Raw genomic sequence first — 24,093 nt, forward strand, 5'->3', positions numbered from 1 at the left:
AATCCATGTTTTTATTTTTCCATGGAACACAAAAGAACACATGCTGAAATTGACTAATCCCTCTATAAAAGTACTATAAAAGTAGTTCAGACAACTTGCTCACCATATCCAAATCTTTGACATATTAAAGGCATATTTTAGCAACTGTATCCTGAACAGAACATAACTGATAATTCACTAAAAATTTTCCCCACAGCATTTTCAGACCAAAATATTTAAAAGAGTTTTGGTAAAGTAAATCAAATAACTGATAAATCCATAGGATCTTTGGAATATTGCTGCACAAGTAGTTTGAACTGCTATCATGATACTTTTATCCTTCTTTTGTGTCTTTTTTGAACCATGAAAGCTCCAGTTTCTATTCATTCTAATTGAAAAGAAGCTAAACAAGCGTGTCCTTTTGTGTTTCACTCAAGAAGGAAAGTCATACGGTTTTTGAGAGCGAGTAAATAACAGAAGAATTAAAATTAAAACATTTCATCAGAGAGAAAATTGTCAACTATTAGAAGAGATAATGTTAGTTTCATTATTCACTCCAGTGTATGCTGTGTTTGCCTAGTCCTTGACAGCTACTGTCATTGGGTGGCTCATGTTGAGATGTTTTACCCAGCAATCCTGAATCCAGAAAGCCAATGCCCCAAGGGCCTGACAAAACCCAACACAACTCGCTTTAGACAAACAAACCCTCCCATGAAAAGCTGGTTCTGCTTTTTCAACACACAAAGGGTTTTGTCAGATATAAAATAAAACTCTATCATAAATGCATTTCTAAGCTGGGAGGTTTGCTTTTTGAGGTTGACTGACAGGAAAAGAAATGTTATTCTATGTTGGCCACAGCATTTCATGTTTAAAAAACCCAACTGCCCCAAAAAACTTTTATTGCAAATCTTAAGGAATTTTATATTAATTCTCTATTAAATCTAATACAGAAACAAATAAAACGGCTAATTATTGATTTTTTTTCCTCACAGGTGCGTTTTCACCACTTAAGTCAAATCTTGAGTTGAATCTTGAGAGGTAAGACAAATACAAACATATTTTGATAAGCACGCTACTTTTTTCTGTAGTACACAGTATTTATAAATAGTGTGTCCAGCTAAACAAAAAAATAGTAGGCAGTATGCATTAAGGAGTAGGTTAACCTTTCGAACACATCCACTATGAACTGCTTCTCCTGTATGTAGCATACAACTGTGCAGGATAAAGCCATGTGAGCCTTACGGATCTGACTCAGCAAGCAAACAAGTCACGTGCTAATTTTGTGTAAAAGTGCACAGAGAATGGAGGGCGGAGGGTGCAACAGATGTCCTACTGCAAAAACAAAACATTCTCACAGAGGGGGAGAGAGCAAGAAATCAAGAAGGAATAATGAGCCAACTAAACTTCACAAAGCCGTACACAGAAAGGATCCAGAGTAAATACAATAAACACATACATCTCTTTTTTTTAAATAAACGCTGTTCCTTTGAACAATCTTTTCATCAAATAATCTTATAATAGCAAGCAGCACAACTGTTTTCAACATTGCAGCCAACCAGCACATTAGAATCATTTCTAAGGAAGAGTACTGAAAATGTTTCTAGTCTCAAACCAACAAATTGAAAGGTTACTGGAACTCACCCTCCGTTTCAAACGTGAAAGTGAGCCAGCAAACTAGACAGTGGGTTGAGTTTAGTGCTCCATTCACTTAGACTCGTAGCCAAAGGTTTCCCTCTCAGTTGAGCAGAAAACAGAGGAGCTTTTGTATGGGCAAACAGGTCGTGAACGCCATCCTCACTGTGTTAAGCAAACGTCTTTCTTGACTTTTTTTTGGATACTGACTGTTGAGTAGATTGTGTTACTCTCTCTCACTGGATGCTTGTTCAGCTGTGCTTGGTTGTATATCTGTCCAGCTGGGAGCTGAACCAACTTTCTCTTCCTCCCGCTGTGCACTGCTACAGCTGGCAAACGAGACACTACCGAACCCATCGACACCTTTACTGCTTTGTCACTGGTCCTGCAGTTGTCCTCGCCATTAAATGTCACTTTCACTCTCATGGGATGATCTTAGAGCCTTACTGTGTGCTGGTTGTTTTAAATATGACAGACAACTCTTGCATGCAGTTTTTTGACAGTTGTCAGGGCTGCTTAGGACTGTTCTGCCATGTCTGTAATGACAAACTCATAGACTATGATAATGGTAAGTGAATAATAAGTCTACCTCCACAGCCAGTGATCCCAGGCTCTCCAAAAGGTTGTCTGTAGCTTTGGCAACTAGTTGGACATCGGTTGCATTAGTCCTTATTTCTGACTGTAAAGAGAAAATATTTTATTAAATACAATTGAGGGAAGAAAAAATAAAGAATAAAAAAAAATATGTAGTAGTATAGTGCATGTTTTTTTTATTTCACATTTTACATTTTGTTTTACATTACATTAGGTAAAAGCAATAGTAATGTAATTTATATTAGATAAATATAAGCCTGAATAAAAAGGTTATGTCATTTACTAGATCAGATCACTCACAATATTGTGTGTCACTCAGTTTATATGGTCAAATCTAGTTGCTCATGATAGCACTTGCATTTAATTTGCATGTTAGTAAATTACCAGAGAACCATAAAAAGTTACGTAACGCCACATTCATCCAAAGCATTCTACATGCCATCAGTCAGCGAAATAAAACTAACATGACTTATTTATCTGGTTCTCCACTGCACTTCACCTTCCAAAATTCCCAATGATGAGTCAAAATCATCTTCCGTTAAACATTGTGATCTGTGAGTCAAACTGACATATTCGTATTACTTTTAAACGTTCATAGGAAGAAGCAGAAGAGAGGAACTGAAGCTGTTGTAGCTACCAGTTGTGCCTTAAGGCTATATATTAAGGTAGGTGTGTAGGGCAACATGCAACGACATGCGTCCTCCCACGCTCTTCATAAGCAGCTATCACGTTCTTTCCTTTTCCTTTCTCTCTTTTAGCTGGTTGTTGAGATGTTTGTGTCTCAGCACTGTGCGTGCCAATGATAAAGTCACCTTGTTTTTAACAGCTCAGCAACAGCAGTGGAGGAAGGGAGGCATCTATTGCACTGCTTTAGGTGATAAGATGATGACCTCTGTCACCTTCAGACTCACAGTGGGGGTATTTATTAAGCAACAGTTTAATTCACAACCTTTCCTGACAACGAAGCCACCCCATCTGGACTCATGCAGAGCTCTCGACTGCCTGGCCATTTTACCTTTGTCTACGGTAAAACCGCAACACAAAAAAATTATGTATAATCTGAATACTCTTATAAAATGAACAAAGTTTACTGAATATCTGAATTTCATATAGAACATTGGGTGTATTTTAGTTTAGTTTTAGTGTATTTTCATTACTTTAAAAATTAAGTTAAAAATGTTATTGTCTCACCATTTAAAATGGAGAGACAGAATAAGTATTATTTAAATATAATAATAATTATTATAATTACACCCAAATAAAAACATTAAATTCTATTACTTATTATTTTATTTGTGGAATTTTTGGTGGAATTTAGGACATGGGCATATTTTTATTACATTATGTTAGTTTTAATAATATGGTATTTTTATGGTAATTTTAAATAATAATAATTTAATATTACATATATTATGGTAATACCTATATATATATATCACATATATATTGTGTGTATTATGTGTATCTGTTCATTGTGATTCACTGTACCATTTTTCTTACCCTAATAGGTTTGAGGAAATCCAAGTTGGACTTGAAGTGTCTCTCGGCCTGGTCTAACCAGCTATTGGGAGCACTGCAGATGATCTCCTGGGTTAATCTCGCCACCCTTTTGTCTGGGATACTTACAAAATCCTCAAGTGTGGTGGAGCTGCACATGTCTCTCAGATGGACACCAAAACCTCTGAGCAGCACCTGAAACATGAGGAGTATCGGTGATAAGCGGTAGAAGTGAAAGCAGATAAAAACTGTTCATGTGATCTGTATGGGGTTTTAGAAATAGAAGGGACAGAGCTGTTCATATGACCCATGAGTTTTTTATCAGGATAGGGACATTAAAAGGCACTCAGACAAGATGTCTTGAATACAAATTGGGAAGGTATATTAGGGTAAAACTAAGCTGCCTATGGTCGTTTAAGAGGACTGTAATGCCCCGAGGGCATGTCACACAGCTAACAGCTGTTGATTTAACAAACAAAAATCAAGTAGCATGCTGGTTTCCTCTCTTTAAGTGATTCATAGGGGCAATTTAGCAACATGTGTGGGGAAAACAGACCTAAAAAATGAACCTAAAAACAATGACTATGCCTTCCAAACAGTATGCTTTGTGATTACAGTAGAGCGGGTGTGAGGTTTGGGTCTTTAGGCATGGAAGAACTGGGTCAAAAGTCAACTTAAATAGCCACTATTTATGCTTCAAATAATGCTTTCAATGCTCACCTTTTCAAAATTCACATCAGCTTCCAAAATATTGTGCACATAATTTTGGGAAAAGGAGGCATTTTGCTTGAGGAACGTGGAAAGGGTTTCGTTTTCACGCAGGAAGTCCTTCAGCTTGAAACCTAAGGAAAAACATACCGCTTTAGTGTGTGCGTGTTAAGCAGTGTTTCACAAAACCACCTTACAATGGCTGTAGTTATCGGTTTTCAGCAATTCAATCAGACTTTTAATATCAGAAAACCCGCCCCCACATTTTAGGATTAACGTTTTTGGAAACGCACCCCATTTTCCATTACTTTACATTTACGTTGCATTCTTACAAAACCTCAGACCTTTATTCGGAGTACATGCGCTCACTTGCTGAAATGTAGAGCTGTTCATTCAAGTATAGAGCCTTTGAGAATGTTAACTACACACTCGTGTACTCTCCTTAAATTTCATTCCTCTTTCAAAGTGCATGTCTGAGCAGGCCGGCAAGTGCGGTTCACCTGGGCGTGGAAAGAAACATCGACTGATTCATCATGTGACTCCACAAACAATGTACAGGGAGTCTAGCTGTCGAAATGTTTGAGAATTTAAAACAGTGGTTAATGTAGTCCAGGAAAATCTGAAAAGAATTGGGCAGACTTCTGTGAGACTCCCATTCTTTCCTTAAATCTGTGTCATTACACTATCATTCAAAAGTTTAATAATAATAATAATGTAATTCCTTAATTATATGAATCGTAAAAAATAAAGTATACTTTTACGTTATCTGATGAATGTGACAAATCACAATCGAAACAACAGTCAGATTGAAAGTGGAATCAACTCTGCAAATTTGGGAACTTCTCTCATTTTGCCAGACAGTTGATACCTGTTCTCCAATTCTACCTTACGTGAATGAAAAAGTGTAGCCATTCACACCTAACTGACAACTACCTGTGTGATAACCCTCACCCGTAGCAGCCCAAGTGTCTCCATGTCTTCCATCTGCTGTTCAGGGAAACAAAGGCTGGAAGTGTGTTTGTTGCTAGGGAGGGGTGAAGCCCCAGGAGGTGGTAGATTCCTGAACTATTCAATCGCTTCCCCACTAATCATTCTTTTGAAAAGGGGGTAAAAAAGGAAAACCAGGGGAGTAAAATGGCACCTGAAAAGACTTGTGCAGGGACCTTCTGTAAAGTCATGGCCAATTACATCTGTTAGGCCTTTTTAGATAGTACAGGTATACGCATGCATAAAATAAGAAGGTCTAATCATCTTAAATCAAGATGCAGATACGTAATACAGGGGCTTCCAAAACCCTTAATCCAGCTCTCTGACAGTTGTCTTGAAATTTACTAAAGAGTTTGGTTGTGTATGTATTTTATATATTTGATAGTTTCTTATGATCACAAGACTGTATTTATTTGATTAAAAAACTAACATTGTCAAATGTTATAATTTAAAATAATTACAATTAATGTTCCTTCAGAAATCATTCTAACATACTGATTTGCTGCTTAAGAAAATTATCATCATCAGTGTTGAAAACTGTTTTGGAAACTGATTACTAGACAGTTCAAATGAACAGTGTTTATTTAAAATAGAAATCTTTGGTAACATTATAAGTCTATTTACTTTCACTTTGGGCCACTTTAATGCATGCTTGCTGAATAAAAGTATTAATTTCTTGAAAACAAAATCATCTTACTGACCCCAAATCTTAATGTACCAGTAGTGTACCTTTATGTTTTATTGCAGAAAGCACACAAATCATGATCGGGACAGCTAGCATTTGCTCTACTCAACCCTAAATAACTAAAAAGAATACCAGTGCAATTTTCTTTGGAAAAAAAAAAAGCATCATATTCTGGGGGCATGATGTTTTTCATAAACATTGCAACCCATTATGAGATTAATGTAAAGCGGCTATTTCAAGCTCTTTGTGATTTCAGGATCACAGCTAATCATAGCAAATGATCTAGGTGTGAATGAGTTCAAGTGATAAATATAACCTAAACCCAAAGAACTCAACTCTTTCATGTCTGTTCCCATTAGTTGCAATCAAAAGAGGAGAATGAAGACAAAAATGTATGAGATCGCAGCATGAGGATGCCACGACAAGCCCCACAATGACTGGATGGCGAGTTCAAAGCATTCCTATTGTCATGCACGACAGTGTTAGACACAATAATGAAGCTTTATTTCGAACCGCTGGACTGACATAGCTCTTTAACTCAGGTATTTAAACTACTTTGGGATACCTGAAAGGTGTATTATGGTATTATGGTTAACTGTAAATTTATGTCAATTTTGGATCCGTTTGATCCTGTTTTGTCTGTAAAGCTATGAAAACAATCAAGTCGTTTCACTCTGTCACAGATCTAAAAATGTCATCATGGTTCACTTTTTGGTAAATACATTCGATGTATTACTACCGCAGACATTCTGTGATGGCGTCTGTGCAACCTTTTCTCCATTAGGCAGAGAAATGCAATTAAAGCTCACTTAGCGTGAGAAGAGAAGTCTGTGAACGGGAAGAGACAATTCACGCTGTATACCCAGTGCACGCTAAGTGAATAGGACAGGTAATGCTAGAGGACTGGATTCTGGGATGTGTGTGCGTATTTACACCCACACTAGCCCTGAAAGTGACTTGCCATGGCTTGTATGAAAGGCTTGATCCTTTATTCAGCAACCCACTTCCTCCTCTCCCAGTGGAAAAATTGCACTATACCAAGAATTCCTCAAAGACTAATGGGCATCAACCTTTCGCTTATATATTTACAAGGATTAACTGATAATTCGAGTGAGTCACTTTATACTAGAAGTGTTTGCTATGGGAGAGTACTGTTGCTGAACATGGCAAAACATGGCACAGTTCAGCCAAAAATGAGAAAAAAAAAAACATGCTATTTATGTTCTCTTATGCCATTGCAAACAAACACAACTAAGCTGGAGGGCTCAAATTGCATATTCAAACTTGATGAAAATATAAGTTAGCATATGATTTTAGAAGACATGGAACACAGCACACAAGTCATATGCATAACTAATGATGTTTTTGTCCTTTTTAGAGCTTGGTCAAATTATGTTTTCACTTTGTTGAAAAGAGCAGTATTTGATGTTTGGGAAAACGTGAGTTTTCATTCAAGGTAATTCTGTACTCACCAGCTGTGTTTTTCTGCATGACTTTCACTGCACTGATAAGCTCCTTGAATCCATCTAAGCTCTTGTCATTTTGACTGTACAGTAAGATCTTCTTGGCATCAGAAAACAGGCGTGAGATTCTGAAAAAGAAATAAGAATTATTACCAAATTGCACGCATGCTCTTATATTACAGGTAATTGGCCACATTATAGCATTATTTCGAAATCTTCAGCTGTAGGCAACAACTTACATGGAATCGTTGAAATTTCCGACGACTCCTGGAGATTCCCCAGGGGTTGAGTGTCGGAAGCAGGGATTGTTGGCATTGCAGACGATGCCCTGGATCCAGGGCAGGGTGCCTGCTGAGGGCATGGCTTTGTTGGGAAAGTGACCTGTAACAAATCACGAGAGACAGAATGAAATACCTCACTGCAGAGGGCTGAAAAGAGAGTTTCCACATTAAAGCTTTCTTGGAGAGCAGAAGAGAAAGTACACAAAACCAGCATAATCAAGACACTGTCATAAAGTGATGATATCAGAAAAGGTTTTTTGCAGTAAAACCATAATCCGTCTTGTTTTTTCCCCCCAGTTGATGCAGTGATGCAACGATAATGTAAGAAGCGATCTTAATAATGGGAGTTCTAGATAGTGCAGATACTTCATCGGATTGACATCTAACTGCATGGGCATGATGTTCAGATTTTCATTATTTCTACATCCCATGTGCTGTGGCCCATCCCTAAGTACAGGACAAATAACTGACGTGTACCCTTAGACTGCCTTATCTTCTCACAGACCTAAAAACATCAGCAAACATCTGACTGTTCATCCCTGGAGGATGCATACCCTATGAGGGACCTTATCGAGTGATTACCTAAGCGGTATATGTGACCTATGTCCCCCCACAGACTCGCTGTTATTTCTATAATGAGTCAAATATGCAAGACTGCTATCAGTCAACCTTAAGACTGCCAGCTGCTCCACTGCTGAGCACAGCAAAGATAAGATAATACTTAAAGCATGAAGTCATCAATTCAGGAGCGATTTCTTTAATTCCTCATATATGTATGTCATTTTAAATCATTTATCACAGGATGAACTTCAAAACTTCAACATAACTGGGTCATAATATCAAATGAAAAAAGAATAAATTATATAATGTAAATGTTTTTCACGTAAGCAAGCACAAGTTCCTGTTACAGTACTGTAAAAACATCACATTTTTTACAGTAATGCTTGTATTACAGTAATGTTTGTTGTACGTCTTTTAATTTATGTTGAATTTAATCTAAAAATTCATTAATTACAGCATTTTACTAAAAAAGCATATTCTTGTAAAATACTGTAATGCATTATTTTTTTGTATAAATCCGTGTAAAGATAAATTGGCAAAAATATAACACTTTAAAAGGATCTTAAATGTTTTGTTTAATGTAATAATTTTCCTTATGATGCAAAAATTAGTCAACATTTAAAGTGGATCGAAAAGATCAATCAAAACTGTCCTAAGACAAGAACGGGTATTGTTTAGATGAACTTTGATATTTTGGTCTACTGCAAATGTTGACTACTGTATATACCGTTCACAGCAGTAATAAATTGTCAAAAATATCACATATAATAATATAATAATTTCCTTTACACATGTACCTATATATTTGATTAAATGTTTTATATGTCCACATAGCAACTTAATATTGCTGATTTTGAAGTCTCAGAATTGATTATTACCTACATGATGGACATTGTTCTTTCTGTCCATTTAATCACTTCAGCAAGAGAAGTTGCAACATGCCTGTACTTGCGTATGACAAATCTGTTTGTCCATCAGCACGCTCCAGACTTTGGGAGAAGTGAAATTATACACAGGACCTCCTATTTCCTGTATAAACCAAAGCGGTAGTGCATGGACACACTTGCACGTCAACAAGATCTCATGACAAACGCTCACCGTTCCACAAACAAGAACAGAAAGTTTACAATCTCACAAAATCCCATTTCAAGTGTAACTAGTCAAGGAATGCGTTTTGAATTCCTGGCTAGTTCACAGAGTGGCATGAGTAGCATTACTAGGTGACATCTAAACTTTATCTATCAGAAAGTCAATCACTTGATTACTTATAAAAACAATAAACACTATAAAACAAGAAATGATTATAGACTGATGACTATAACTAGCTAATATTCAAATATAGACAATTTTGATTGTGAACTAAAATGCAGAAATAGTGTCTATAGGACACTATTTAAATCCCGATATGCTCCTGACAGCATTACCTTATCTATATACACATCACGTGTGACTGACAAAATACCAATTACACCAGTTATCATTGTGAACTCATAAACACCCAGCAAGTTTGACACGTCCGATATCGATAGACCATAAAAAAACATGCAATGAAACAAAATGTTCGTTTTTTGCCAGCGTGTGCACCATGTATTTAGGTTATGTAATACAATTAATATGCACAGGTTGTATTGCAAAAGTGGTTTTGCATGCATTACATGGAAGCCGTTTAGTTTTGCAATGCCATGTCAGGTATTTTACGTTACAAAACAGGATAAATACAGCAAATACGACACAGCTAAAATGTGTTTTCTCTAAAGAGTATACTTACATTCATGTTGCTCATAAGGCGGGTAGTTCAACCTCACAGCAATCAGGATGAAGAAAATAAAGAGAGGCCACACAATCTCTGTCAGCAGTTGGAGCTAAGCAAGTCAAACACAAGAGGATAAAATCAGTCAGCGTTTTCTACAAAGTGCAGACACTAGAGACCATCTTTGGCCCTGATGAAACATGACTAATAGAGTTTTCAAGAAAAAAAGCTCTCAAGTCTCTAATGTCTTGGGTAAGGGCTTCTGGTGTGTAATGTCATCAAGGGCAGGTTTTATTAACAACATTTATTATTAATACATGACAGGGGATCGATCAGACCGTCCAGATATAGTACAACAGCAGGAAGGAACATCCAATGGGAACATGGCATGTCTACATAGATCCAGTGGGGAATGAAACCCATCTGACCACTCGTTCTCCATATAGCACTTTTGTGGGTAACGCTTATTTATTTTAAACCCATAAAAATGTAAATGCATAAGTAGTGTACAGTTTCAAGCCACTAAATGATAGAAAATTAGATCAAACACTAAATTTTCTTTTTTTGTATTATGGAAAAAGACATTTTGTAAGTACCTTGTAAATTTACATTTAACAGTACCCAGTTATACATCAAAATACCATAGTATGGTGCGACCAAAGTGCTTTTTGTAATGGTTCTCTAGAAGATGGAGATTTGAATTCAATGTCCGCCTGTATTTTGCATCACTTTTACTTCAACATAAATATTGTTTGACTGACCTGAGAATCATAGTCTAACAGCATTCTGCATTGAAATGATGTAAAACTTTCTCGCTTAATACGTGGATTGTTATGGACTGTGTACGGTTCTAGAATTATAAGGAGTATATATAAGGAGTATATGTATACACACACACACACACACACACTACATCTGTTGTCCTTACCGTTTGTCTCCTTCTGTAGGTGAAGTTCTTCCACAACAGCAGACCCAGCTGAGTGGAGACAGACATCTTCACTCGGGTCCCTCTTCACTCTCAGCTCTCAACTGTAATGACACAACGGAGACGTGCGGAGTGAAAAAAGCATCCAGCAGCGACCAACAGAGCAGCTCAAAAGTCCAGGACAAAGTGCAGCCCTCCTATCAGACTCTCTGGTGCTCGCTCACGTCTTCCCTTTTCATCTCTCCTTTCCAGCCCCATTTTAGAAAAGGCCAACCTTTTCTTTTTTTCCCAGAATTCCTGGAAGTGGTGGACCTTGTAGTGTCAGAGAATCATCAAGCAAGGAATTTCACAGGCCATTAGGATCTCTAGGGTAGGTAGCTTCACTCTTAATGGCCATGTTTGATCAAAGAGCTTGATTTAAAATGCACAGATTTGCTGTAAGTCAGGGAGAGAATCATAGTGCCCTTGCTCTATGCTAACGACGCTATTCAAATGCGAAAAGGGTCAAGTCATTCTTGAGTGATTTTCATCATATGCTTACAACATTGTTCTCACTGTCTTACCCTTTCAGTGATTAAATCAGGTAACCCAAAACAGAAATCATCAGGTTTGTGACGAGCTTGGAGGGAAGCAAAACTAATGCCTGTAAAGCCTAACAAAAGAAATAATAGGATTTATTTATTTATTTTTTTATTGAACCTTAATACAAAATTTTCAAAGAAAAATAAAAAAAGTAATGTTTTTACAATAAAACTAAAAGGCCTTTTGCCTTTGTCAAGTGTCAATCAGACAACAGAAAGCATGTAGTAGACTTTGTACAAGTTTTTTTTAGCTCATGCTAATAATTAAGAGGACTTAAAATGTTGAAAAGTATCCAATATGATATATTACATTATATATATATATATATATATATATATATATATATATATATATATATATATATATATATATTACTTACAGACAAAAATATTCACTTAAAAAATACTTTCACTAAATAAATTCACATCATATTTTTATCAAAATTAAGTGATGTGACCTGCTATCCACATTCATTTTATATTGCTATACTCGTGCCGTATGCCACCAATTGACACCATTTAGATCTAGGAGAAACATCTAGCAAAAAATAACATATTTAGGTTATTCTTTATCATCACACGAACAGATTAAGATTCTAACAAATACAACATACTTTCTATGTGTATATATATATATATATATATATATATATATATATACACACACAGTATATATATATATATATATATATATATATATATATATATATATATATATATATATATATTTTTTTTTTTTTTTTGGTCATTAACATTAACTATTAATAGCAGGCGTTTTCTATTATTATAAGCTGAAATGCTTGAGGCTGCATATTGCTCTGAAAATTCAGACAGCTTTTTGTGTACACTGTCGTCCACTATTACAGATACAGGTGGTAAAATCTTTCGTATAGATAGTGTAAAAACGTTTTCTTTTTCATTTTAATGTTTCAAACATCAATTTCCACCATAGGTTCAGCAATGTCTGCTTATTTGTTTCGTGTTTTTTTTTTTATAATTTTGTTCATCTGTAATTCAACAGAAAGTGGTCAAACGTCTAATTAACTTACACTCCAGCTTGTGGATTTGTCACCACTTTGATTTTCCTTGATACTGTAAGGCACTTAAACCTAGGTTTTAGCGTTTTTACCGTGTGGTTGTTGTTGTTTTTTGCCCACCGCAGACCTGTACCTTTGTCTGTCTTGTTCGTTGTTCTGTTGCTTTTCTGTCCGCTGATTTAAAGAAACACACACGCGTTGTCTACCTTCGCTATTTTGGTGTTATGTTTGACTTTTAAAAATCGTCAGCTTTTGTTTTTTAAGCTTAACACCTGTTCATAAGTTAAATAAAAACTGCGAGTCGCACAGTTGTATCTGAAGTGTTACTTCACAGAAGAAAACAAATAAAGAAAAAAACGTTCTTTCAGTGATTTCCTTTCTTAGACAACTTTTACTCTCCCGTCATAAACACTGAAATATTCTTATGGCATTAGTATTGTTCTCAATGTAAAGCCACCTGAAACGTTGCGTTTGCCGGTCATTCTCTACAGAACGTAAAAAAACAACAACACATAAACGATGTTAAAGCAGACGAAGCATAGGTATATCTTACCAGACAGCTGGTGGCCTGTGATGGACATTCACTGTAATCCCAAAGAATCCGATGTATATTCGTCCCTCTGGACTCTGTCGGTGGTTGTCGTGTGAAGGAGCATCTGGAGGTTTTGAAGTGGTTTTATAGCGCATCCGCTCTGAGCGCCGGGGTTACTGTCGGTCATCCAGCTCTTAAACGGCATAACTGCAAACATCTGCTGAAAAACGAGAGCCGTGAAAGCAACACAGGGAGAAAACATTCCTCTTCTGCTTGTGTAGAAGTATTATTACATTTTGTTTGCTTTTAAATGCCCCAAAAATGTCAGAATCCTTATTTGAAGGATTTATCGTTCAGAGTACACAGATGACGAAAAAGTATTTTTATGCAGTCTGGGGTTTTAAAAGCGGACATATTACAACACTTGGCGCAATCCCCTTGCCTTTTTGTTCCATTGGGATCTATTTCTTTGTATACAGTTGATGAAATGTCTAATAAAAGTCTTCGAACGCTAAAAGGACAGCAGTTTGCTGAGAAAGTATTAAATATAGCCTATACCTAAGCAGAATTAAGACATTAATTCTGATAGCTGGTGGATTTTCACAGGGGTTGAAAGATGGTAAATTGGGTTAATATTACCATTCATTTTGTATTTATCCAAGTTGAATCGTCTGTACTGATGGGAAATGATCTATGAATGCGAACATGAAGTGCTAGGTTTATGGGAACTGTGCCAAAGGTCATCTACAGAATCAATCTCCAGGCCTTAGGAACAGTCCGGTGCATCTGCAAGACGGCTTGTGATGGCCAGGTAGGCTGCGTGATTGTTTGTTGGTGGCTTTTCCTGGTGAATGTAGGCGGAGAGCATTGAGCTATTGAGCTATATACTGACACTTGTGTTCTTAATCCTTTAATCCTTATGAAGGAGCTATTTTCCATAAACCATCTGAGTAAACTCAGATACAAACTTGATTGCAATCGCGTAGCGTGGCACATGCCAACATGTACTTTCTCTGTGTGTGGTGTTTGTCGGTGGTGTCGCAATATAGATGTAACTGGCATTGTGAAAGCTAGTGAAACTCTGGAATATCCTGGACCTAGTGTCAAAGCAAATTCTGCCACTGCGAGAAACACAAACATTGAATCATCTTAATTTTTTTTTTTAGAAATCCTCAGTATCCAAATTTACCCATGTTCTAAAATCTAGTGATATCTTCATTTATATGGGCAGGAACGGGCTTTCGTTATACTAGCAGAGCAAAACAGACAATTAAATTCACAAACAATTCAAGACAATCCTAAAATGATTTCTTAGTGCACAGTGCGATCAAGAAGACAATAGGAAGGTTGAAAAACGGCTTTAGCCAAACAGCCAGCGACCTTAAGTAACCTGTCTGTGATCCCACTTTCTGGAGGAAGGGTCAGCTGATTACCGCTTCATGTAAGGCTTTGGTGCAGTGCAGCTGTTGGCACATACAGGCCACCACTGTCAGTTCCTCTGCCACAGAAATCAGTAAATATTTCAGACATTTTAAGTGGAGGGGGTGATGAAATAATGGAAAACATCTTTCTAAAAAACTGGGAACACGTTTTTCACTTGCTACTATTAAAAAAAAATTATTAGGAAGTGTTGCCAATGTCATGATTCACCAGATGAAGTCATTAGGTTTCAGTTCGGAAACAATGGCTACAATAACAAGTTCAGATGCTACTGTAGAAATAATTTGTATAACTTGGATAACTATGCATTTCGGGCTTGCCTCTGTTCGTTTTTTTTCTGTCGTTTGTTCTGTAATTAAAACAGTGTGATCTGTCATTTTTTGGCATGTGAGAACAGTCAAAGCAATGCAATGACCACGTTATAGAGCAAATCAATAGAAAAAAATTAAACCAAAACCCAGCCATTTGATGCAATTTTTAAAAACCTTTGTCCTGTCTAGTAAAAAGGGGATGTATGGTCAGAAATCTATACTATTTGGTTATTTAATTTATTTAATTAATAATCCTACAAACTGCTTAAATCTGAGGATATTATGTAAGTTTCCTATTATCTGCTATAGAGTTTGGTTTCTTAGTGAAACGAGTCATTCCCCAGCTCTGAGGTCAGCGTGTCCTGCGGGGGAAATACCTGCCACCTTCGGTGCGCTCTTGCAAGGTTTAACATGCATAAAAATGAGCAACACTGACGCTTTCTTGAAAAAGTAGAATGGAAGGCTAGAAAGGGAGAGCTTGATGTTAATATGACACATACATATCACATTGCTCTTTGTTATAAATAGAGTAAAGGTTCTCATGGAACAATAATAACACCTAAGCTGACAATGAACTCATAAACAGGGAAAACATGCTGAGTTCGGAAGTGTGACAGACACGTCGATGCTGTTTCATCACATTTAAGGGGAAAGTTCAGGCTACATGGGTTTGAGGAGTCTTACACGGAGCCTTTTTTGTTTATAAAAGCAAAGGTGCTGTAGAGACTGCAAAATATATTGTAAAATGTATAATTTCTGCATAATAAGCTGAGACTAAGACTGCATAGAAACATAGAGCAGGAGAGTAAATTATTACATATTATAAATTGAATGTTTCACCCAGTTGTGAGAGATAATGTTGGTTATGACCCTTCTATTTACAGTACCAAGCACGTAGAGAGAGATAATAAGAACCTCACATGCTGACAAGTACTAGAAAAATGAAACAATGTGCTGAAAAAACAAAACAGAACCATGCCCGAAACACAATAGAATATGTATTCATAATTTATAAGTATAATGTGTCTACTGGTATGTGATGGATTCTATTTGTGGGATGTTAAATCCTATTGGAAAGTGTCCAAAGCACACTACAAAAAGGTATGTTATGGTTTTACTGGAAAAAGCTGATGGTTCATAACGGTATTTTATTAGAAACCATTAGAATTTCTGTGATGGTTTCTGTGACGGTCATGAATCCAGTTCTCCATTCTGCTTCAGTGACTACGGTCCAGTTGCACTCTCTCCTTTTCTCCTGAAGCGCTTGAACGGCTAGTCACGCGCTACATCAAGTCCAACCCACACCGGGGCCCCTCAAGACCCACGACTGCACTTTCCGTCACACACCTCCAACCTTTTCATTAAGTTTGCAGATGACACGACTGTGGTGGGTCTCATAAGCAACAAAGATGAGTCAAATTACAGGAGCGAGGTGAGCGGCCTGGCCGAGTGGTCTCGTTCAGAACGAAGGAGAAGACGAAGGAGGTTGTTGTTGATTGTTGAACATCCAGCATGCTACTCTGACCATCAATGATGTGGCTGTGGAGATTCCATCACAGAGGACCTCTCCAGGATTAACAACACCACAGCGCTGGCCAGTAAAGCACAGCAGCGTCTCTACTCCCTCCGCAAACTGAGAAGATCTTTGGCGTCTCTCTCCAATCCCTCCAGAACATTTACAACACCCGTCTCTGTCCCTGTCCCACTCCCCCGTCCTCTCCTTGACCCCATGCACCACTGACCCTCATCCTCTCACGTCCCAGGACCAAGTTAAACATCACACTGCTCTCTGAGTATATTTTACACCGATAAGCTGTTTGCAAGACATTCTGTATTTGCACTGTTTTCACAGCCAAGTGCCTTTATTTATTTCTACTGTCCACATCTGTATATAATTGTATAGTTGCTCTTAATATATATTTCATTTTTTTTTATTTATCTGTAATTAAAAAAGTATAATAATTACATTTTTATTGTTCACCTAGTGTCCGAGAGTAACGCAATTTCAATTTTTTCTATATACTGTACGTGTGGAAGATTTGACAATCAAGAAGAATTGACTTGACTATTTGGCTTCTATTGTTTTTTGTTTTTGTTTTTTGGAGGGAAGATTTTAGTTAATATTAAGCTGCAGAAACTGAGGTTCCCGAAAAGTTGCGACTTTCATTTTCATAATAATAATATTCGAAACAAAGTGACACATATTAGCGAAAAGTAGACTCGGTAAAAGTAGACCGATATGATTGTTTTGTTTTGATTCATACTGTATTTGTTGTATATGAGCTCCCTCTAGCGGACAGACTCGTATAAATCAAAGTTAGTTTGACAATAAAACCACTTATGTTGTTTACAGTAATGTGGGAGGATTTTTCCCTCTTTCTTTCTCTCTCCCTTTCTCTTTTTCTCCCCTATCTCTCTCCGTGACACACGCACGCACACACACACACACACACACACACACACACACACACACACAATAACTCGCTATGTTCACTCTCTCCCTGGTACTACAAAGAACAATGGAACAATGCAGCTTCTCTGTGGTCCGGGCTGGCGTTTGTGAGCCGAGGCGCTACCCCTCACAGACTGAGCGCTGTGATGCTGCACACCGCCGAAGATGAGCGAGGTGAGACGGTCAACATCAAGCTCCTATCGGCCGAGGTCCAGCTGGATAAAGGTGGGACGTTATCTTAATACGGTTCGAGAGGCTGTCCAGTTTAGAACGGGCGAAAAGTACAAGCGCCACTACTAAAAGTAAACGTAAAAAAAAATACTTCTTACTGTTTACTCCGAGAAGGAATGCCTAGCTGTAACAGACATCCATATTCACATCCGTTTAACTTGTTACAGTACAGAAATTAAATTTAGCAGATTTATGGAGTTTCTTAAAAAGTTACGCTTAAAGCAACGATGCTTTTTTTTTTTAAAGCTGGTTGTGACTCGCAGCACTTTGATTTAACTTAGAAATAAAGGCACGGATTGTAAGCTATATAAACTTTCTAAGTGTATATAAAACCAGTCAAAATGAATGTTTCAGCTTTATTTGGTGATATTTGATAAGTTTGAACTGTTTTTAAAAGTTATAAGCTATTCTTAAACATACTATTAATATTAGTCTAGTGCTTTTTAAAAATGCAGAAATGTCCAGTTAAAGTGTGCGCAGGAGATTTTGAGAAATAGAGTTCCCGTGTAGAGATTTGTGTGTTTTGCTGTAGTTCTTGCAGTGACTAGTACACCGAGCAGCAGCGGTGACGCAGGTTCCCAACAGGGCAGTGATGATGACCATATCGACTGACGCTCAAACAGTGACCTTTCACTCCTGCTTTTACAGACATTCTGTAGGCCTGTATGCGTTGAGGTCTCGGTAGAGCCGAAGCCGAATCTTTCTTCAATTCTTTCAATCAGGGTTATGTTTAACACCAGAATACAGTGATTTTTATGACTTCTTCTATGAAGCTACAGGCTATATATCTTTCTTTTCCTTCAGAAACGGCATGTTCATCACAGCTATTGTTAGGGCAAATGTGTTTTTTGTTACAGAATTAGCGATAGTCGTAGTTCCCACAAATTCTGATCAGTGAATTTCCACGATTTTTCGTGCGTTTCGAAAGTGAAAGGATATTTGAGGTCCTGTTTTGGGATTCCGGGATCACCGCCCACTGGCTGGGGCCGCTTTTTCTAAATGGGCAGTTTTCTGAGAAACGTAAATGGATCCCATGCATTCCTGCATGGACTTGGTTCTCCAGTGATGTCACCGAAACCACATGGAAAATATAATGAAGTTCCTTGTGTACGCAGCGGGACAGTTTGTATACAAAGTTTGTTCCTTCATCAAAACAGAAACGAATTCATTATTAGACGTTTTAACATAAACCATCGATTCTGTCTAAAATACAAAATCTATAATTCCTGCTTCCTTCAGTGAAAAAGTCCATCTCCCGTTCTCCTTTCGCATTAAAATCCACTGATATAACTGTTCTCACTTTAACTGTAAAGCCATATTATGGATAGAAGACTCCCACTTCATCCAGAAGCACTGATTTGAAGATAAAAACACCTTAACGACTTTTCATTTGTGGATTATTTGAACGTTTTTTTTAATCATCGGTTATAGTCTCATTCTGACGGCACCCATTCACCGCAGAGGATCCTTTGGGATGCAAGTGAAATCTGTTCTGTTTCAGCAAATATCATTTTTGGTGATGAACTCCTCCTTTATCTTATCATTTTTTTACTAATTAACTATCACTTGTTTGTGATTACATTAACAATTTCAGTATTTCCCTCTCCAGAACTCTACAATGACTGTGTATCAGTAAAATACGAATAAACTTTTTTTCATCAAGCCTCATCTTTCGAAGCAGATTTATTGTAGACACGGATTCCGGAGCGGTTTGAAGTTCCCGGGTTCCTCCATCGTCCCTACATTCAGCGCGCGCTCCGCCTCGTCCAGCTCGCGCTGTGAATGGACGGCTGCCGTTCTTTTCCGGCTACACCTGCTCATCCCACCAGGAAGTGCTGGGCGATAAATCCTAAAGTAATAATCCCTTTTACCTGGAGCGAGAGGAGCGGACAAACATTATTATGCAGTGCATCCGGGGAAAGCCCTCCGATTAGATTCATGTGATCGACGCGCGCGATTAATGCAGGGTAAAAAACACGCCGTCAACTCCCTGCAAGTTGGGGTTATTGTTTTCCTGCGGTGTAGCGTTTAGTTTTTTTGCGGTCCTAACCTCCCTCCGGCAATGGGATGCTGTGGAAGCGCAGAGGTAAGCGACGCTCTCCGCGACGAAGCCTGCTGGCGTGGATCGAACCCGGCGCGGATGTGTCGATACATTGTTACATTGTCGCTGGCGCTGTGGTACATTGTTTCACGGCTGATCGCCTTTGACGGGCCAATGAAGTGCTGTACTGTCGCTTGCACCGCATGTAATCCTATTATTATGTCCTATGCGGTCGCACATAGCGATGAACGCGTCTGACCATGACAGTTATGTGATGATTTCGCCTTTTTATCAAATGCAACGCGTTAGATCGTTGTCTTTGTTTTTTTTGTTTTTTTTTTTGCTTTTCATCATCATAGTGTAGTGTTTTGGTAAACATGTTTACAGCCGCTGCTGTCCTCTTACTACACGCTCATTCCGTCAAGGGGCTTTATTTATAAATGCATATCAACTGTGGTCGGTGCTTGTTATGGGAAATAGATTTTTGAATATGATCGTTTCGACAGGTTACACTTGCGAGGCCTTACGTGAAAATACTGTATAACGTTTGCAGCATGCTAACTAGTCATGCAAAGAAGAAAGGCTGACTCGGGCTGTTTTCCCTGATAATGTTTTAATATTTAAGTTGTTGATAATCGATAGGTAAAATGCAGTGATACAGTTATATATTTATTTTGACCTCTAATGAAATTGATAACAACATAATTCAAAAGTTACACAATAATAATGGTAATAAATACCTGTGTAAACTTATGTTTTCAAACAATTTTTTTCCATATTTATTGGGCAGTGTTTTTTTTTTTTTATAACCATAGTTGTAAATTTCTGTATTTAATATATTGGAACCAAGTGGGGAAAAAAAGTATAATTATTGGAAGATGGTATTGCTTATCAGTTTGTCTTTAATGTGAAGGCGTGTTATTTAAATTAAATGATAATCATTTTAAGCATGACTGAATTAGGTAAGAATAATAACAACAATGATAAGAACTAACATGTTTAAATTTTTTACTAATGTTCCTTTCACTATTTAATGGTTTGTGTTATTTTAAAATTCCCTTAGTTAATATTTTAGAGCCGTTTAAGTAGAAAAAGTAATCAGTTTGTCTGTAATGTGAAGGCATGTTATTTAAATTTTAAGCACGATTGAATTGCATGTATTTCAGAGGCCAAAAAGAGAATGGAAACCATTAGAGGACCGGAGCTGCACGGATCTGCCGTGGTTCCTGTTATTTACATTGTTCCTTGTGGGAATGGTAAGTCAACAGTTGACGTTATTTATCATTTATAGACATTATGTTCATATATGCCAGGTACAAAAGTACTTCTGGTCGCACTGTGTATTACAGTCAGTGTTCGTGTTTGTATTTACACATGCAACAACACAACTCAATAATATATTAATGGAGATTTTTATAGTTTTGACATTCAAAATATGTACGTTAATGACAGGTGTCCAGGGCAACGCTGTTTAATGCTATATTTCATATCCATGCATTTGTTTATTTGTTATTGTCAAACAATGTATAATGTACACGCATCAGAAAATAAACAGAGGAGCAGCACATGTAGAATTCAAGCTTCCTTCAAGCAGAGGTAGAATTTAGAATTTAGGGTTGAAAACAATAAAATAAATATTTAACAAATGCTAAAAATAATAATTAATGCTGGAGCTGCATGAATATTTGAAATAAAATCAACACTGCAATATGGCTTACTGTGATTTCATTAATAAACAACGTGTTGTGTGTTTCAGAGTGTCCTTACACATACATGAGCAGCTCATTGTCTGCTGCCGTTTGTAGCGGCTCAGTTCGCATGAAATCATTTCTGCATGTGCTCCGAGTTTGAGTTTTAACGTGTGTTTGGAAGCACTACATGCTTGTGATGATGAGTGCTTATCAACGAGAGAGCAGCTTTGAAAGTGTATATAAATGCTGGACGGTTTGTTTGAAAATAAAGAAATGAAGGCATCTATGAATGTTAGTATTATCATTTTAATGTAAAATAAAATGTTTGTTTGTTTTTTTTTTTATTATTATATCCAGATCGATATATGAGCACTTAAATTTCAACATGTAAACAAGCACAGCAATCATGAAATTTGAAAAGAAAAAAAAGAAAACATTTTTATTAGAAAAGTCACAATTGGATTTTTTTCCAAAATCATGCAGCCTTCAATAAAGCCCATTTATTTAGTTAGTAAATAGCCATATAATGCAGCATCTCTCCATGATAATTCATTCATCACCGTTTGCACAAACACCAGGCCTAAATATTTTATGGCTCAGCTTTTTTCTTGAAATTTCTCTTTTGACAAATAGCGTTTTGTCACCTTGCTGTGATTTTTGCGACCAGCCCCAACGAGCATCATTTTGGCTTCTATTTCTGTATTTTTTTATTTTTTTTTTTTTTTGGGTTCCTCCACCCAGTGTGAAATCTCCCTGCTCTAAAATCTCCCGTTTCACATGCCAGTAAACACAAAATATATTCAGATTGGCTGTGATTGTACGTGGTCTCATTTAGCGTGAAAAGACAAATTTACTTGTCACTGGAAATGTTGGCCGTTCTCTTAGTGTATGTCTCAACTTGCATATCTAGGAGGCTCGCAGGAATATTTTGATTTAGTGGTGAATCTTTCTATAATTAGGTTTATCCTGTGAATTATTTAGCCTTTGCTGCAAATGAGTTTTCCCACATCTTTTTTTTCATTCCAGTGTGGCATCTGTGGGTTTACCATCGCGACTGGAGGGGCGGCGCGGCTCGTCTTCGGATATGACAGCTACGGGAACACGTGCGGCCAACGCAACGAGCCCATCGAAGGGGTCCGACTGAGTGGTCTCGACCATACCGACAGAAAGTGAGTCAGCCCCTTTTGTTTTTACACTCGGCACCATCGCAAACCCTCTTTTTTTCTCCCTCCTCGTTCTCTGCTTTTACACCACCGTTTTTTTCTCTGTCGTAAACGGTCAGCGGTGAAATCAGAGCGCTTCAGCTCTTGCCCTTCGATTATCACATCAATGCAAATGTCAAACGGCTGGCGTTTCACCTCGAGATGGCTGAGGACTATCTGAGCTACACACACGAGCCTTGAATAATTCAGTACAGGCCCCGAGGACGGGTACTGTCACAGTGTGCGGCCCTTAATGGGTGCTAGCCTGCAGGAAAGACAGGTATTGTGGGCCATTTCATTTGCGGCACTGTCAAATGATGGTTTTTGGCTCTCCGGTGTAGTTGAAGTGAATTGTACTTAGCTTTTTAGAGATGGGTCTGAGATCTGACTCATCACGAGGCAGAGCGATTCATTTGGTGGAGTATTCACTGGCTTGTCAGAGCAGATGTGAACTTAATAATGGCTTGAAAATGTCTTGCTGGAGCTGTCAGAGGGAGATGGCTGCACTTGCGGAGGGCATACGGTTTATCTATATATTTAATGATGTTTAGGCTTCAAACTAATGCAATTTTAAGCTGTTAGAAAGATGTTCGCCCTAAGATTTTGTCTCACACTTATGTCTTTCAAAACCCCTCTGACTTCCTGTGGAAGTTAAAATATGTTTGTTTGTTTTTTTTCCATACAATGAAAGTCAATGGGGTCCAGTGTTGTTTTGACTCCAGTGTTATTATATCTCTTCTTTTATGTTTTGCAGGAGAAATAATGGCATACAGGATTGCAATTACCTGAGTAAATGATGACCGAATTTTTTTCTCCGTTTGTATTATTAATGTGTGTCACGTGACTTTTCTTTTTGTCTGGATATTGATTTTTAAGCATCACCAAGAGCATTTGTCACGTTTAAGGTAGAATGTAATAACAAACGGGCATTTCATGAGGAAAAAAAATAATACAAATAAATAATTAAAAAAATTCTATTCATCAAAGAATATATATAGATATTAGAAATATTTCTCAAGGATGATGCTGAAATTTCAGCTTTGTCATGATTGGAATAAATTGTATGTTAAAATACATTCAAATATAAGACTGTTAATGTAATAATAATTTGCAATATTACTTTTGTTTTCCTTATTTGGACTGAAGCCTTGGTGCTTCTTTACGACCTCAAAAATTTAAATGGCAGTGTATTTAAATCTATTCTGTCCACGTTGATCATTTTGATGTGTGTCTGTATTTCACAACTCACGATGGGGGCAGTCGCCTCACAGGGCAGTTTTCACATCACGTTTGACATGAAATTGCAAATGCAAACGCAAAATTTGAATATATCATTTTATGTTTATGGTAAGAAAGTTCTTTGCTGTCCAGCCACGATGAAAATAAACGATAAAAATTATAGCCTTTGAGATCAGTATAATTACACGTAATGTCAACTTCTTTTTTGTGTGTGTGTGTGTGTGTGTGTGTGTTATTAGCAGATTTTCTGCTGCCGTTATGTTAGTAGTTTTTT

At 37.3% G+C, this 24,093-nt stretch overlaps 2 protein-coding genes across 7 annotated transcripts in view; one reads left to right on the forward strand and one right to left on the reverse strand.

Moving 5' to 3' along the window:
• abca1b (ATP-binding cassette, sub-family A (ABC1), member 1B) overlaps window positions 1-13,382 on the reverse strand; it is a 30,127-nt gene extending 16,745 nt beyond the window's left edge. Inside the window, exons 1-8 of the mRNA XM_043257347.1 lie at window positions 13,234-13,382; window positions 11,066-11,166; window positions 10,156-10,249; window positions 7,785-7,926; window positions 7,555-7,673; window positions 4,423-4,544; window positions 3,706-3,897; window positions 2,201-2,290 (exon numbers count right to left, since the gene is read on the reverse strand). Of these exons, the coding sequence (XP_043113282.1) occupies window positions 2,201-2,290; window positions 3,706-3,897; window positions 4,423-4,544; window positions 7,555-7,673; window positions 7,785-7,926; window positions 10,156-10,249; window positions 11,066-11,131 (825 nt within the window). The 5' untranslated portion in view covers window positions 11,132-11,166; window positions 13,234-13,382. The remainder of the gene's footprint in view (window positions 1-2,200; window positions 2,291-3,705; window positions 3,898-4,422; window positions 4,545-7,554; window positions 7,674-7,784; window positions 7,927-10,155; window positions 10,250-11,065; window positions 11,167-13,233) is intronic.
• A 4,079-nt stretch (window positions 13,383-17,461) lies between these two features.
• slc44a1b (solute carrier family 44 member 1b) overlaps window positions 17,462-24,093 on the forward strand; it is a 25,245-nt gene continuing 18,613 nt past the window's right edge. The window contains exons 1-3 of one of the 6 annotated variants that reach the window (XM_043257313.1): window positions 17,462-17,640; window positions 20,854-20,943; window positions 22,405-22,547. In XM_043257313.1, the coding sequence (XP_043113248.1) occupies window positions 17,581-17,640; window positions 20,854-20,943; window positions 22,405-22,547 (293 nt within the window). In that variant the 5' untranslated portion in view covers window positions 17,462-17,580. Of the gene's footprint in view, window positions 17,641-18,180; window positions 19,733-20,853; window positions 20,944-22,404; window positions 22,548-24,093 lie in introns of those variants that run through there. The other 5 variants (XM_043257318.1, XM_043257314.1, XM_043257315.1 and 2 more) reach the window with 5 other exon arrangements.

Source organism: Puntigrus tetrazona, chromosome 14 (assembly GCF_018831695.1).
Source record: "Puntigrus tetrazona isolate hp1 chromosome 14, ASM1883169v1, whole genome shotgun sequence".
Lineage (NCBI taxonomy): Eukaryota > Metazoa > Chordata > Actinopteri > Cypriniformes > Cyprinidae > Puntigrus > Puntigrus tetrazona.